The sequence below is a fragment of the Meleagris gallopavo genome, chromosome 7 (genome assembly GCF_905368555.1).
Source record: "Meleagris gallopavo chromosome 7, MGAL_WU_HG_1.1, whole genome shotgun sequence".
Lineage (NCBI taxonomy): Eukaryota > Metazoa > Chordata > Aves > Galliformes > Phasianidae > Meleagris > Meleagris gallopavo.
Genome location: NC_139410.1, coordinates 28838448 through 28854472, shown reverse-complemented (window position 1 = coordinate 28854472; position 16025 = coordinate 28838448). Strand labels below are relative to the sequence as shown.

At 35.4% G+C, this 16025-nt stretch overlaps 1 protein-coding gene across 1 annotated transcript in view; it reads left to right on the top strand.

Annotated features, from left to right (window-relative positions):
* Nucleotides 1-16025, top strand: part of DPP10 (dipeptidyl peptidase like 10) — a 188674-nt gene that overhangs the window by 135532 nt on the left and 37117 nt on the right. The window contains exons 8-10 of the mRNA XM_085228156.1: nucleotides 9557-9677; nucleotides 13094-13248; nucleotides 15790-15887. Of these exons, the coding sequence (XP_085084282.1) occupies nucleotides 9557-9677; nucleotides 13094-13248; nucleotides 15790-15887 (374 nt within the window). The remainder of the gene's footprint in view (nucleotides 1-9556; nucleotides 9678-13093; nucleotides 13249-15789; nucleotides 15888-16025) is intronic.

Sequence of the window (16025 nt, the reverse complement as noted above, 5' to 3'; positions counted from 1 at the left end):
TTGGTAAATACGGAGTTAGTGGGACTGTGCTGGACACATGCCTTGCTGAACAGATTCTTTAAGAACCAGAAGTTGCTAAAAGCTTCATTTAAAATTTGTTCTATCAAAGTTCAAAACAATACTACTGTAAAAATGGGTTACCTTCTGGGATACATTTGTGTTGTTTGTGCATAATAAATGCTGTGGGTACTTGGCACACCCTCCTGACAAAAATCCAGTGTTTGCAAATGAGGAAGAAAATATCTCAGTGTTCATGAGCCAAGTAGAAGCTTAATTAATGCTACTTAAGTAAGTCTTAAATAAATATATTTAATCTGTTTTTACTTTCAAAGTCTTTTGATGTTTGGACTTGAAGTATTTTAATACGAGTAACTTAAAATGACATATGGAAATATCAAGGCTTTATTTCATCTTTCCTTTTGCTCATGATGCTAATGAGGCAAATGGCAGTAAAACTGAGAGGAATATGCGTCTTCAATTTATTTTGAAAACTAGAAATAAACAAGAACGTTTTAATGTGACATTAAACTTAAGTATGATTATTGTTATTTTAAAAACCCACTGGGAAGTTGGTCGGGCACTGGAACAGGCTCCACAGGGCAGTGGTCACAGTCTCAACCTGACAGAGTTTAAAGAGCATTTGGACACTGCTCTCAGAACTATGAGTTGGATTCCAGGTGATCCTTTTTGAAGCCAGGAGTTGGGCTGGATGATACATGTGGGTATTTTCAAATTTGGGATACTCTTAAGATTCTGTAAATCTATTTTCCAAATGTTTCTATCCATAATTTTAGATTTCATCTGGGAAACTTCTTAGATGAAGTATGCTGAATGGTCAGATGCTGTTATGAAATTATATGGAAGACTTACTAGCATACTTGAAAAAGTTTTTTGCTTCTTTTATTTTTCTACCAAAACTGATTTTGTTTTTTAGGATCACTGTTTAACAGAAGAAATATAATATTTCTCTTTCGCATAAGAATCAATTACCTGATAGTTTAGCGAAACTATTCTTCAATAATCTACTACTAAACATTGAATTTGCTCTTAAATTTCTCAAACCAGCATTGTAAAATGTAGCTGTTCTTTGCCTTTCCATCTAAATTATTAAACTCAAATAAAAAACTGAATGATTAGTTTCTCTGAAAGTATTCTACAGATCTAATTTCCATCTTCTATTATTAAGTGCCCCTTCATTTGAAAATAGAGTTGGAGAAGTTAAGTGCTAAATGCATGCTCTCTGGTTTCAAAAGTGACACTCAGTATGAAATAATTTCTCTGCATCTCAGGAAAATAAAAGGAAGTGGAGAATGCCATTTGGGCAAACAGATAAAAATATCTTTTCATCAAAGTTTGGATATTTTCTATAAAGCTTTTGAGAGCTGTAGAGAGCATGGACAATTAGAAGTGGAAGCAAAGCGTTGCTGAGCACAGTAGTTGCTTTGTCACTTAATTGCTTAGTGAAATGCAATGAATGTGTCCTGGTATCAAAGGTAACTTTAAAATTTCAAGTGGTAAAGGTTAGATATTGCTAGCTCTTTGTGAGGATAGCTACTTGGCTCCATCTGAATGATGTGAAGGAATAATAACAAAATCATGTTTTATAGTGGTATTATTCCTCTACTACTGTTTTTCATGTGAAACAGTAAAAGGCCCAACATCTCTATAATGAATAATTTGAGAGTGGAGATAAAAGATGTTTATCCTTCCGTTTTCCTGATTCTCACAATAAAAGATGTCTCCTCTCCTCCTGATTCTTATTCTGCTGTCACAACTCTGGAACGCAACTAATGTTCAAATCGGTATCTAAAACATGCACACATGTAAATGAACTTGCATATCTGTAACTGTTTCGTAAGCATATATATTGGAAATCTGTCATATCATCATGCTAGAAAGCCAATTATTTTTCCATATTTATTTCCATAAACAAATATGGAATTTGTTTATATATATTTGTTTTTATATATTTACACACAGTTCACTCAAAGAGGAGTATGAATAGACATAGATGCTAATGTTTGGTAGGAGCAATCATTGGAATTTGTCTTCATAGCAGCCTGCAGGGAGCAAAGAGAGCAGAAGTGCTTCCCTCTCATCTAGACTATCCTCTTGTTCAACATGTGTATGTGTAACAAGGTGTATCTGAATATCCACACTTAATTCTGTTAGCTAATATTAACTGCAGTTCCAATGGCTCATAAAATAGGACTGCTGTACTTCTTGTGTGAAAAGTGCATAGCTTCTGGTAATGCAGAAACAGAAGTCTAAAATTCTTTAGAAACAGCCATCCAGGAAAATATAATTTGACTAAATATAGTCAAATATAGTCAAGGAGAAGAGGGATCAAAATCTGATTGTACTCTTTTGCTAAATCAGAATTGGGGAAGATGAGGTAGCAGGATTTATTGTGGATTGTAGTTTCACAAATTCTGAAATCTACCCAAAGCACTGCAGGTAAACCTATAGCCGTGGATCATGTAATGTATTCACTTAGTCAATTTATACTTGCTGTCAAAACCAACCAAACAACAACAGCAACAAACACTGAAGTCTCATACCACAAAATTGGATGGATTTTAGTGAATGTCATATTCTGATATCATCGGAAAGGCATCTTAATTAACATGTGTCAAAAAAAGAAAGGGCAGCACTTCCTCAATTTTATTGGAAAGCAAGGATGTAAACATGAGAGTTATTGTGGAATTTCTAATATCCTATGAGTTCAGCCCTGGCATATTCTGTGTTAATGATAACTAATCTTTTAGCTACATTATGAGTGCGTGCCTGCTGTTGTTTACAGTAGATTTATAAGTGTTCTAAATCGTAATTAAATATAATAGCCTTGTGGATTGTTTGCAGTTGCTCAGAAATGGTAGTGCTAACACGTTACTGCGATGCAGTGGCATTAATCTCGATAGCAGAGAAGTTGTGCTTCAGTGTTCTTCATGCCATGCGTGGCATCTTAGTTACTACCAAAATATAGTTAACATATTGCAACTGACAAAAGGAAAAAAAAAGACTGCATATGACGTTGGGTTGTATGTTTTGATGTCCCTATGTTTTGTAGTGATCAACAGCTGCTTCCTTTGTTCTTTAATTGCAACATAATCAAAAGGACTGAAAGGCTCCCCCAGTGAAAATTCCTGCCTCGATCAATCATAATCTTTAGAAAATTGGTACCTTTATGAATGAATATAGTTATTATTGCTTGTAATTATAATCATTTTGTTATTAATTATTATTTGCTTCTTGCCTTGTTTGCAGTGTGTCTGATAATTTTGACACGTAGATTTTTGCCTAATGCTAAACTTCTTCACTTCTCTTAAATAGCTGATTTTACCTGCTGTGCCTTTTGTCTGTGTAATTTAGTGGATCATGGTGCACATGAAACTGTGGGGTAAGAGCTGGAGTAAGCTGGAGCTGAACTGTTCAGAAAATGTTATACCTGTCCTGCAAAATAAATAAATGCTGTGAGGGTCAGAGTCATTCCACACTACTGGCAATGTTCAAAGCAGTTGTACTGCAAAATGTATCAAACATTAAAGCTTGCAATTGCTTTTCATGGGAGCTCACATTCCAAATAGACTACAGATGCAACATCAGGAAAAGAGATACCACAAAGCTACTTTGCAATACAATTCTGCTAAACCTTCCTTGAAATTGTCCTCCTGCAACATGAATTATCTAAATAGAAAAATTGTGAGGTGAAAAAGGATACTGCAAGAAGTTGGCATGATCACAGTGGGCAAAGTCACTAGTGAATACTCTAACCATCTAAAATTCACACTTGTAAAAGCTTAGTAAGCCACTTTCCTGTTTTATATTATCCAAAACATAGTGGTTCTCTTTGGCTCTGGGGATATCTGTATGATCTATAAGAAAGACATTAACAGAATAATCACGATGATCAAATTTACTATAATTTTGGACGATAACAGTTTCTTACCTTGTCTTTTGCTAGTTTCTCAGTATGAGAGTGTTCCAGTTCATGTCCATAGAGTTTCTTGCTCAGCTATTTCCATGAACAAGAATGGCAGACAGTAACCTTCTACCTTGCTACTTTTCCAATGCGTGCAAAGCATTCCTGGAATTCAGATTCTTTTCCCAAGTGATTTTGGTGTACGCTGGCTCTCAAGTTCATATATATGAAATGTAAATCAACACCTATCTTCCTCCAATATATATAAACATGTGCAGAGCACCATCACAAGCAAGATGGTGATATATCTATCATTCTTACTGTGCCTACAGTATACTTTATCATGAGTCATTTGAGTTGCTCCTGCACCAGCACTTAATTTGGCAGTTTCACAGAATTGTAGTGCATGGAAGAGACCTCTGGAAATCATCTGGCCCAACTCCCTGCTAAAGCTGTTTCCCTACAGTAGATTGCATAGGAAAGCATCCAGGATAGTCTTGAATATCTGCAGAGGAGACTACACAACCTGTCTGGGCAGCCTGTTGTAGTGCTCCATCACTCTTACAGTAAGGAAGTTCCTTGTGTTATTGTAGAACTTCTTAGATTGATGATTGGAATTATCCAAGTCTCAAGCTGTAGGAGGAGATGAGCTAAGTGGTCACTTCATCACAGAAAATTAATAAGGCATTTCTTTCTTGCAACAAAATGAAGACCTTGAAGGGTTTCTGTGCTCAGTGCAGCACATGCCCCATGGCTCTTGGCCATAAAGGAACTTCATTATGGACCAGGATGTTTGGATTGCCATCATGGATCTTTTAACTGGGTATAAAAAATAACTGTTCTGCTTTGTTTCAGTATGTCCAGTTCTTCTGAATAACTGTTTTCTTACCATAATAAGTTTTTTTCCCCCGTGAGAGAAAAACAGAAGTTACATTTCTGTTGCATCAGCACACAGAAATGTCATTTTAAGTACATCTTGTTCTTCAGTAGAAAGCTGCTTCAACTAAATGAGATTAAGTCGAGGGAAAAGGACAGAAAGAGGTGCTTATCTTCTGTAACAGTGGGTATAATAATGGTCTGGCAATCCCAGTTGAAGTCTGTAAGTCCCAGGGGTATAGTAAGTGAAATCGTAGATGGCAAGAAAGCATCTGTTTGAATAGAAGAGAACAAACATTACACCATGACTAAGAGTAACACAGCCTGTAGCTCTATTAGAAAAAGAATGCATCTGTCAGGGCTCTCAAGATATTTAACAGTGGTCGAGAAGATGGCAAGCCAGGTCTTTTATTTGCAATGGTAATTCTATGACAGACACTGTTGCTGCTTTGCAGTGTTTTTTGTTTTTGTTTTCTTTTTAAGTTGGTAAAAAATACTTTCAGTGTGTCATGACCCAAAAAAGGGTCCTATTTGTATTGGGGACATCAGTGACATTACATTATACCTATATTTATATGCATTTTAAAATATATTTGTAAGCATTTATATATATGTATGTATGTTACCTAGGAGGGTAAGATACTGCCAGTTTTTTGGCAGCTGTTGGTAGAGGAGCTGCTCCCCCTTGCAGAGCTTAAAGCCCTGCTCCGTTACTGCTCTTGCTCAAGAGTACCTCCACACAGCTCTGGACACACTTCTGCTGTTGTCTAACTGATGAGTAAAAAATTTGTCCTGCTGTTTATAGGTTATCTTGTAGGAATGTGGTTATGCCTGTGCTTCAGTAGCGAACCTAAAGTGAAAAACAAAGTTGTCTTCTGTCATTTAAATAAAAACATGCGATTGTGAAACATTGCAAGCAGCAAATAGAAATTAGTTTATAAGTGGTTTTTGAAAGAATAGTTCAGAGTCTGACAGATGTGAAAGAAAGGGGAGGATTGGTGCAGTAAGTAGAATACCAGAGCAAGAAGAGCTTCTCATCCTTCACAGTCAGTTGAAATAAATGTGATCATTATCAATAATTAATTTCTCACTAGTTCAAAATAGCTCTACAGAAATTAGAAAGTAGTTATTCAAATAATTAAAGAAATGCTTTTGTTTTGTCATTTGCTTTTGAGGTTGATGTGTTTAGCTCTGCCATATGTCTAAGAAAACAGTCACATAATTTTGAAGATCATCGATTTTGATGTTTACACCCTTTTAGAGCATTATTAGCAAAAGATCCTAGATAAAAATAATTGGAAATTGTTTAGAAATGCTTGGGGAGTAGTTGGTGAAAAGGTTAAAAATAAAAAAAAGTATAATAATAATTTCTAAGATAGCATAGCCTGGTTCCACTTTATGCCTTTTTCAATTTGCTTTCTTATCATCATGCCAAAAAGCTGTGAAAGCATTTTGGGCACAAAGCCCCTGATGTATTCCTGAGGTTGATACGCAGTTAGCAACTCCTCCTTTTAGTAATGTTGGAAGATTCAGTAGTTACTATGAACATTTTAACACTTATGATGTAGTAATAATAATAAAAAAAAAAGGTGTACATAATCATAGAATGGCTTAGGTTGGAACAAACCTCCAAGATACCTGTTTCCAATCCTCCTGCTGTAGACAGAGTTGCCAACCACTAAATCAGACACCAGATCAGACTGCCCAGGGCCCATCCAATCTGGACTCAACCATCTCCAGTAATGGGGCAGCCAAAACTGTGCCAAGGCCTCACCGCTGTCTTGATTGAAGGTGGTATTAAGAAAAAGTGCTAAGAAAAAACCTTTTAGTTTTACTTGCTCCCTAGTCTGAGTGAATTTAGATTAACAAGAGAAATTTTTGGTCTGGGTCATCACCCAAAACAAAGTGATTAAGTATGTGAAAGTCTCACCTGGAAATGTTTGGGTTCATGTTTAGTTTCACTTTTTTAAGTCGGGATTTTAGGCACATGTATCAGCAAGTTTCTGGTCAAAAAATAATTCTTCTGTTTTGATCAGCAAGTCTTATCCCAGTGTTGCGATTTGCTATGTGCCTGTCATTATTTGACAGTTTAAACTTCTGTTGTAGGAAAAGTAGTAGTCTGAGTTCTTGTCTAGCTACTTACTCTGTCTTTCACACAATTTTAAAGACCAAACTTGGGGAAAATGTCTCAAAAATTCAGCTTCAGTGTTTTGCCATACTGCAACAAATCAGCAGCCACAGCTGCCTCCTTAAACAAAATTTCAACCTAGTTTTTCTGTTCTGAAAGAAAAGCTTGAAAGCATATTCTAATGAAATACATAAAAAGAGGAACTTTGAGGGGAAGGAGGGAGTTTCACCATGATGTTGAAAGACTTCCTCTTCTTTTGGTCCCTAATGTAGTGCTGGATGTTCAAAGCAAGTGAAATCTATTTGTGTCTTGTGAACAAAACTAGTTTCGAATGGCAATCCATTACAATTTCAGTAGTATGTGACATAACATATAAATATATTAGGAATTACCATACAAAGACAATTCACTTTGAGCATTATTTTTAGAAGTTGGCTGCATTGATTTGGCAGAAATGTAAGATAGGGGATTGTTTTCTATGGCTATACAAAGTCTTTTTACCTAGTTGGGCTAAACAAATTTGGAGCTTGGATTTGCAGAAAGTAGAGCAAAGAGCCTGCTGGTAGCCTTCATCATGATGCCATCACTCCTGTTGCAACTCTGTAGCCTGATTTGCTGTACTAGTGCAAATTGACAGCTTAACTCCTAGTCCTTATTCCCAAGAGGTGAAGGAGATAAATAATTATCAGTGAGCACTTTGATATGGTTATGAATGGGTGCCTGACTTCAGGGCTAGGCAGCTCTTTTGTCGACAGTGTGCACGTATCCATTGCTGCTGGTTTAAATGGTGGTTTGTTGACTTGATGTGGCAAATGGCACAGTGATACTTTAAAAAAAAAAAAAAAAAAAAAAGGTGATACTTATAATCTTGAAAAATTAATTAGTTAGATCTTGTTAGTTAAAGAAACTTAAATAAAATAGAATCATTTGATCAAGAAAATGTTTTTGTAATCTTCTGAAAGCAGTTAAAATGAGATTGTCAGCTGTAAAAAATTGCTCTTTATTAAGCCGTGATCAATATAGTCTTTGCATGGTATCTGTAATTTAGTTTTGTACTGATATTTTGAAATCACTCTAATAGAGAGTGCTGGGCTAAATTATTTTATTTTGCACAGTTAGGTAATTAACCATGCCTTGTTATTACTACTACTTTTCCTTTTATCTTAGGAAAAAAAAAACAACTTTGAATGTGGAAATATATATTGAATTATATATATTGACAAGAAGTATTTGTCAGTATTAATTCAAAAACCTGGTACCTCCAGGGTTCTCTATTATTTGCTTTCTCTTGGTATGAATGCTGGATCACATCAGCTTCCATAAACTCTCAACTACATCAAATATTGTTTATTAAACTATAGTTATAATAAGTAAGTACAGTAAGTAAGTAGTTATAATACATTTTGGATTATTCAAACTGGATCAAATATTTTTACTTCCATTTTGGTCTCCCTGCATAGTTCTGATTTACTGATCAAAATAACTGTTCCAAGTCACCCTTGATTCACAGGAATGGTGAAAATCACTGCAGTACTCATGGGATGAAAAATCTCAGCTTTATTGCTTTATGCAGTGGAATCATGAAGTAGCTACTATTAGATATCAAGAAATGCCATTGGTTTGGGGTCTCAGAGGGAAATCTATTTCACATACTAATTCAGAGGAGGAAAGGACAGCAATAACAGCAATAATAATGCTAAGCTCTCATTAGTATTTTCCCATAAATTGTTTGTCGTAGAAGTATGAGGGAATAATAAATGACTAGGCTTTTAAAATGCTCTTTGGTGGAAATATATTTACTTCATATTAGCTGCCCCTGCGACTCCATATATCAGCATTCAATGATTAAATCCTGTTACGCAAATTTTGTGCTGTACATTACTTCTGTTGTTCTACTAGTTGCTTTTTCTTAGTATAATACTGGTATTAGATTGATTCCATTGTTAAGCTGTGCAAAGACATATGTAACAGTTGTAATTTCACAGGAAAGGAAAAAAAAGCCCAAATCAGATGTTTATTTGTTATTAACCTCATACGGGGGAAAATGTCTCCAGTGAAGGAATTTGTGATACTGCACACCCAAAGTGTGTTGCAGTGAAGTGCTCCAATCCTTGTGGATTGGAGAAAGGTGGTGATGCAGCAGTCTGTGACTTAGTTTTGCTCTCTCACTAAGCTTCCATACTGATACAAAGCTACAGCTCACATTTATTATGTATGTATTGTGCTGTATGTACTTGCAGGACTATGTCTAATTTCTTGGCTAGAAAGACAGAAGATTTTATTAGATAAAGTGGAATAAGTGGATTTTTTTTAATTTATTCAACTATTATAAAACTGGCCTCTTCTACCATTCTGAGGAATGCAGTAGTTCTTCTTAAAGTGAATAAAAACATTCCAACTGCAAAAGCTTATTTCAAAGGAAGAATTTGGCCTACTATAAGTATTAAAAGTTTGCATACTTTGTCCAAATTGATAATAAAAGGAAATATGTAGCCCATGTCAGAGGAAACTCATGATGAATTATTCTGTTGACTGTTCTGAGCCTGAGAAAATTGCATATTGTTTGCTGAACATTCATTTATATCAAAGAAAATGTTCTTTTCTCTTTCCTTCTCTCTTACCTCATCTAGATTTATATTTTTGAAAATAACATCTACTACCAGCCTGATGTAAAGAGCAGCTCATTGCGCCTGACATCTTCGGGAAAAGAAGGAATTATTTTTAATGGAATTGCAGACTGGTTATATGAAGGTAAGCCAGACAGATATTTATGTTTATTAAAACAGATGAGAGGTTCTTGTACAGAACCAACAGCAAAAATCCATTTCAGAAAATGCTCTCTCATGTTGCTTTTGCTTCTTTGGCTTCTCATTTTCTTGCAAGATTGCCTTTGTATCTATTCATACTTTGTATTGAGTGGTGTTTTGCATAACAATACTTCATGAAAAAGAGGAATTTATTTTCGACTAAACTATGTCAGCTGAACTATGAATATTAGATGGTATGTTAAAAATATACATAGTAGTGAAATTCTAAAAACATTGGGTTTTCACTGCCTACTTCAGTGGAGCTGACATTTCAAATAGAGCTATTCAAATAAAACTAAACACCCTGTATATTTTGTTTATTTAGAATAACTCCATTTTTTTTTTCTTTGGAGCTATCTAGATTTGCACACAGTTAAGGAGAGATAGGAGTCAGTTTGATGCTTGTGTGAACAACTGTGCCAGTCCATTTACAATTAAAACATCCTAACTGGAGTCACAGACAAATCATAGCACAGAAGTAGACGTGGCTATATTTTCCTTCTTTACTGCTGGATACATATCGGAAGGTGATGTTACCTAGTGCAATGCTTTTTTAGCTGTGAATTCTTCAGTGTTTGGTATTTGGCATTAGCATGACCTGCAAGAGACTCCAGCCCCAGAAAGCAAGCAGTAAGATTGCATTTGTCTCTAAGAAGATACTTGAATCCAATTTGAGTGTTATGGCAAGTTTTTAATGCTGTCATTAGTGCTACCTCAGCAGCAACTGCTAATTTCATTTAAAGCAACTCAGAATGGGCTCCAGGAGTAGGACTTGATTATCGTTAAGGGTCCCTTCCAACTCAGGATATTCTGTGATTCTCTGAAAGTGTGCTGTTGCTGACAAGCAGTGCCAAAATGCAGTGGACAGCTCAGTCTGTGTTATCTTCCAACTTCTGCAGTAGCCCAGGGTTTCTCTCTGCATCTGAAATGCTTTAACATAACTAAAAAAGTTTGGAGTAGATTATCTAGCCCTGATACAAAAGATTTAAATTAATACACACGTCAATTATTGTTTCTGTGAGACTCTGGGGCTCATTAATTCTATAGATTAATAGGGTAAATACAGTAAATATCTTACTGTAAGTATCTTTCTTACTGTAAGTAGAGTTTTGCAGGGCAGAATGTTTTTTAAGAATGTGGTGCACAGGATAACAAGGCACATTAGTGGGACCCTCAGAAATGATGTTGTCTGTACCTCTTGGCATCTGAGTAGTTATGAGCAGATAGCTCACGTAGACAGCTTTGAAAACTGACAAGTTTTGCTTTCTGTCCAAGTAAGCTCTGAAATTAGAATGGTAATTTGCATCCCTTTGTGTGTATTTGATAGTTAGCCACCTGCAGTGAATGTTTTCCAGTGTTTTCCTGTGTTCATACATTTTGTCATATTCATGGATACAACAGAGCAACTTTGAGCCCATTTTGCATGCACTTGGGGCACCAGCACTGGAGAGGGCAAGCGTGTGTTTTCTGTTCTCCTTTTGGTGCAGCACGGAGCTGCCATGAATGCTATATACTGAAGGATCATCATACAACTCTAGTTTGTAGAACAAAATGCAGCGTGAGATTCTTTATAAAAATAAATCATTTTAGTCTGCAAAGGATTATAAGAATATTGAAAAATGAATCAGGCTGGAAGAGACCACAGAAGGTTACCTGATGCAACTGATTGGTTCTGGTATTTTCCATGCCTTTTATCTAAACTGTCTGGAAGGTATGGAGTAGATCCTTGCTGAGAATTATACAGATAGAAGTTTAAGGCAGTGAATTGAATTTTATGTAGTTTGGACTTCTGCGTTAGCAAGATCTACATTTGAGAGAACTAATGAGAAGCAAAACTAAACTTTTCCTTGACACATGCCAATAGTCAATACTTTTTTTTTTTTTTTTTCAGTTTATCAGTGTATCAAGCAGTATCTAAAGTAGATTGATGTAGTTTTTCTGTAACTTCATTTGTCTTAAAGATAAATGAAGCTGTTGGTAAAACAAATCACTTTTCCTTTAAGCTGTAGACATTTCACGATGAACAGAGGAAGAAAGTGGGTGAACTTGGAAAGAGCAGCAGCTAGCTCAATAGTGGCAATGATGTTGTCTAGGGTTAGGCTTCTGTTTCTCTCTGTGTGCCCATCCTTCGTACAGACACATGAAAATAACTGTGTATGAAAAACCTAGTTTGAATACAAACACAATTATTGAACGATTTCACTATTAAAATAATTAAAGCAAGTTCAATTATAATTTTTGCTGTCTGATGTACCCCATTCATTCTCTGCTGGTCACCTGTGTAAAAGGCTTTAGATATGCAGTCTGGGAGCAGAAATGTGACCCAGAATATACAACTTTGAAGATAGGTCCGGGCTTCATTGCTCCTTCCCTAGAGGCTTCAACTCATTCAGGCACTTCAATCCTTTCAGAATCTGATTTGTGTCTTGGAGAGTGTCCTTTGACAATTTAAGTGGGTTTTGTAAGTAGATTCTTAAATTATGCATGCTGTCAGGCCTCTATTCTGGTTATTATGTTATTCTCAATTAGTTTTCCAGCCATGTTCTTCAAATTTAAATACAAAATACTTGCAAAAAAAAAGAGTTATCAAATACATAACAAAAAACATCCAAGTCTTTTCACAGTTGGAAGACAAATGACCTGTACAGCGTGAATTTGGAATTGGTTGCAGGCTGCTTTATTGGTATTCCAGTTGTATGTGCTGCTTCTGTGAGTGCTTCTGTTCTTAATTCCTAGTATGAAATACAATCACAGTAACTACAAGAAAACACTGCATTACATTTAAAGAATGACTTTTATTTGGCAATCAAATAAAATTTGGATTAAAATCAAATAAAATTTGGATTTAAAACAAGTTTTTAAAACTATTTTTGAAAAGTTAGATTGCAAAAAAAAACCCTAAACTAAAGCCCCCAAATTGTACTTCAAAAATCATTACATAAGTCAATATGTGAGGATCTGCATGCAGAGAAATCAGGCATAATAAAATTTCATATTAAAGAAGGAAGCAGATTGTCAATCCTAAAAGAACTGTCAAGTAAAGTTGTCCAAAACATTTAAAAATTAATTAAACATGTATAATGAAATGCAACAGAACAAAACATATGACAATGACTTTTATCTTTCACATTACAATAATGTATCGATGTCAATGAAAGTATTCATTTGAGGAAGATGGGGCAAGATTGATGTTTTCCTATGCCTTCTTATTCAAACATTCAGTCAGTATAATGTAAAATTAGGGGAATTAAAACAGACACATTTCAAGTAGCCACAGAAAGAATAAATCAGTGACAACCAGATGAGCTGGGAAGTTTGAAGTACTTGCTGTTACGATGCTAAGGCAATCTGTTTTTGCAGAGGAACTTCTCCATTCTCACATTGCCCACTGGTGGTCTCCAGACGGTGAAAGACTGGCATTCCTGACCATAAATGACTCCCTGGTTCCTAGCATGGTTATTCCCCGATTTACTGGAGGCCTATATCCAAAAGCAAAGCAGTATCCATACCCTAAGGTAAGCTAAGTACAACTGTAGTCCATACCCTCCTATTTCCTGTTCAGTAGTGGTATTCTGTATGAAAGGAGTGTCTCTGGAAGGCAATAGAAGCTGACTTGGTTCACGTTGCTTTTCAGGAAATATTAATTAAATGTTTTTTTCTAGTAGACTGTAACACTTCTTGCTAGAAGGAAATTATCGTGTGAGGGAGCAGAAGACAGAATGATTCATAGCAATTTCGTCATTAGCATATTGCATGCTAAAGTCAGTGCACCACTTCTGAGAAAAGAGTAAAATGTTTGTAGGACTGCACAGGAAAAAAGATACTGTCACATTAAATAAAATAATAAATTAAAATATGTATATGTATGATATATATATTGTATAATATTTGATATAAGTTGAATAATTTATATTATATACATATGATATGTATGTATATATTTATATATGTAGATATTTATGCATACACATGCACCATGACTGAGTTTGAGAACATGTAGAGAAAGATTTTTAGGTTCAGGTTGGAAAATAACAGGGCAGATCAGGGAGGGATAATGTCTGAAATTGCTCCTCAGTTTCTGGGAGTTTCTTGATGAAATGCCTCCTTAGTCATCATTGTTCTGTTAAGTTCCAATGCTGATATTATCTTCCAACTTAACAGGTTTTCTTTAACTTACATACAATTTTAAAGTGCATGAGTTTCCTTCTTCTATGAGACATAAGTATGTGTGTGTGGTTTTCCTTTGAAATTTCAAGGGAAGTTCATTGAGGACTTGAAATAATATTGCTCTTAGCCTATTCTTGCTGCCAGTTTTTGGAGATAAGTCTTTGTTCTTAATGGGTGGAGAAATAGATTGCAACAGGTACTATGAAACAACAATGTGTATGATATATAATGTGTGCTATGAAATAATACTCTGAAATAATAAAATAATAACTTTTTCAGAAGTAGTTCACGTGCTTTCACTGACAAAATGCCTTGAGTGATAGAGAAAAGAAAAAAATGTAATGAATATTTTAAAAAAATGAGCTTTGTAAACAAGAAATGGGAATTCCACTTGATTAGCAGTTCAGAATAAAAGTGATGCACAGTACTATTTTAGTAATCTAATTAATGAAATAACATTATTTAATGTATCTATTTAATGTCAATCTAACTCCCCATTAAACATCATTAATTTGTAATGAATCTTGTGGTACAACATCAGAGATGAAAAAAAGGTTGGATCTTTACATAGATGAAAACATTCAAGAAATTTTTAATTGTGATTAAAAAATAAAATGAAACCCACATGTATTTGTGAGTATTGGAACAGGCACTTCTGTGTACGTGTTGCATAGACAGACTTATAGGAGATATCTGTTGTGCCCAAAGGACTTGATCTGTGGTTTTCTTCCACAGTTTTGCATTTGTGTAAGCTGCTTCCATGTTGAGAATGCCTTTGAAATATCGTACTTGTTTTCAGGCAGATGTAAAACTTTATAAGAAAGAAATAAATTCCAAGAGTCAATTTACAAGTCTTTAGCACTAGTAAAAATACACAAGTACCACCTTCTTCTCCCTCATATCACTTAGAAATAGACTCAGCATTCAGACTGCCTATATTTTGAGAAAAACCTGATTTCTAAAGAAAAAATACAGAGGTATATTTCAGCCAAGCCCTTTTGCACTTCTGACTATCCCTTTGAAGAGTCCAATGTACTGCTTTGTAGATTAATATGATTAAAGCCAAATATCAATGACTTTACTTGGCCCTTTCAATATGTTAAAGTCATTCCCATTGAAATACACACTTGTCATTCCCCCTTAAAAGGCTGTGTAGCATGGCTTACAGAAAAAATAAGCTTGAATATGTTATTGCAGGGAGATTGGTATGGGACTAGTGGTATCTACTTGCTAGCTTTTTATACCTTTGCTTTCTGTCACCAGTCTTTTCTCAAGAATGCCCCATAATAATGTTCCATGTTACCAAGAGAAGCATGAGTCTTGGCTTCTTGTAGATACTCAAGTTTTATCAGACTCTTCCCAGTGGATGTATAACAAGCTACCATTTTATTTCTCGTTTTCAATAAGAAGTGTTCTTTGTTGTTTTGTTTTTTTCTCTTATGAAGACAGAATCCTGTGTACCAAAAATAGAGATTTCCTTCTCAGCAAGTCAGGAAGACCTAGAGAAAATGGTGATGAAAGAGAAGGGAAGAGAGGAAGAAGAGGAATGCTGTGTCAGATAGAGGTTATGTAGCTTTTTGGAAGAATGCTAGGGGCTGGAAAAGACCGCTGAGTCTGGATCTGGCTGCTCTTTTAGGAACTGACCAATGCACTTCCAACTTTGTCCCCTTGCCCTGCACCAGAGGACTGCCATCAGTGAGGGACAACAAGAGGATTATGAAATTAATACTTACTATCTTCATCTGTGTAACTTGTATGGCTGTGAAATTCACTTTTAAAGAGCTTTCTCGTTATTGTAAACATACTTTATTATGCTAATGAGCAAGTCTATTTTAGCTGCCACTGATTCATTCAGTACCTCTAAAGCTCCTGTTTTCTTTTTTTCAAAGGCAGGTCAAACAAACCCAACAGTAAAGCTGTTTGTAGTTAATCTGTACGGACCAGCGCATACACTGGAACTGATGCCACCTGACAGCTTTAAATCAAGGTATTTTAATTTCACTGTTTGGTGAAACTTGTGTTTGATTTAACGTGACTGTCTCTCAGGCTACTGGTTGCCATTTTTACTTCAGCAAAACTCTTGTATTTGGCTGGAACACACTTGACCTTGTTCTCACAGCCAGAC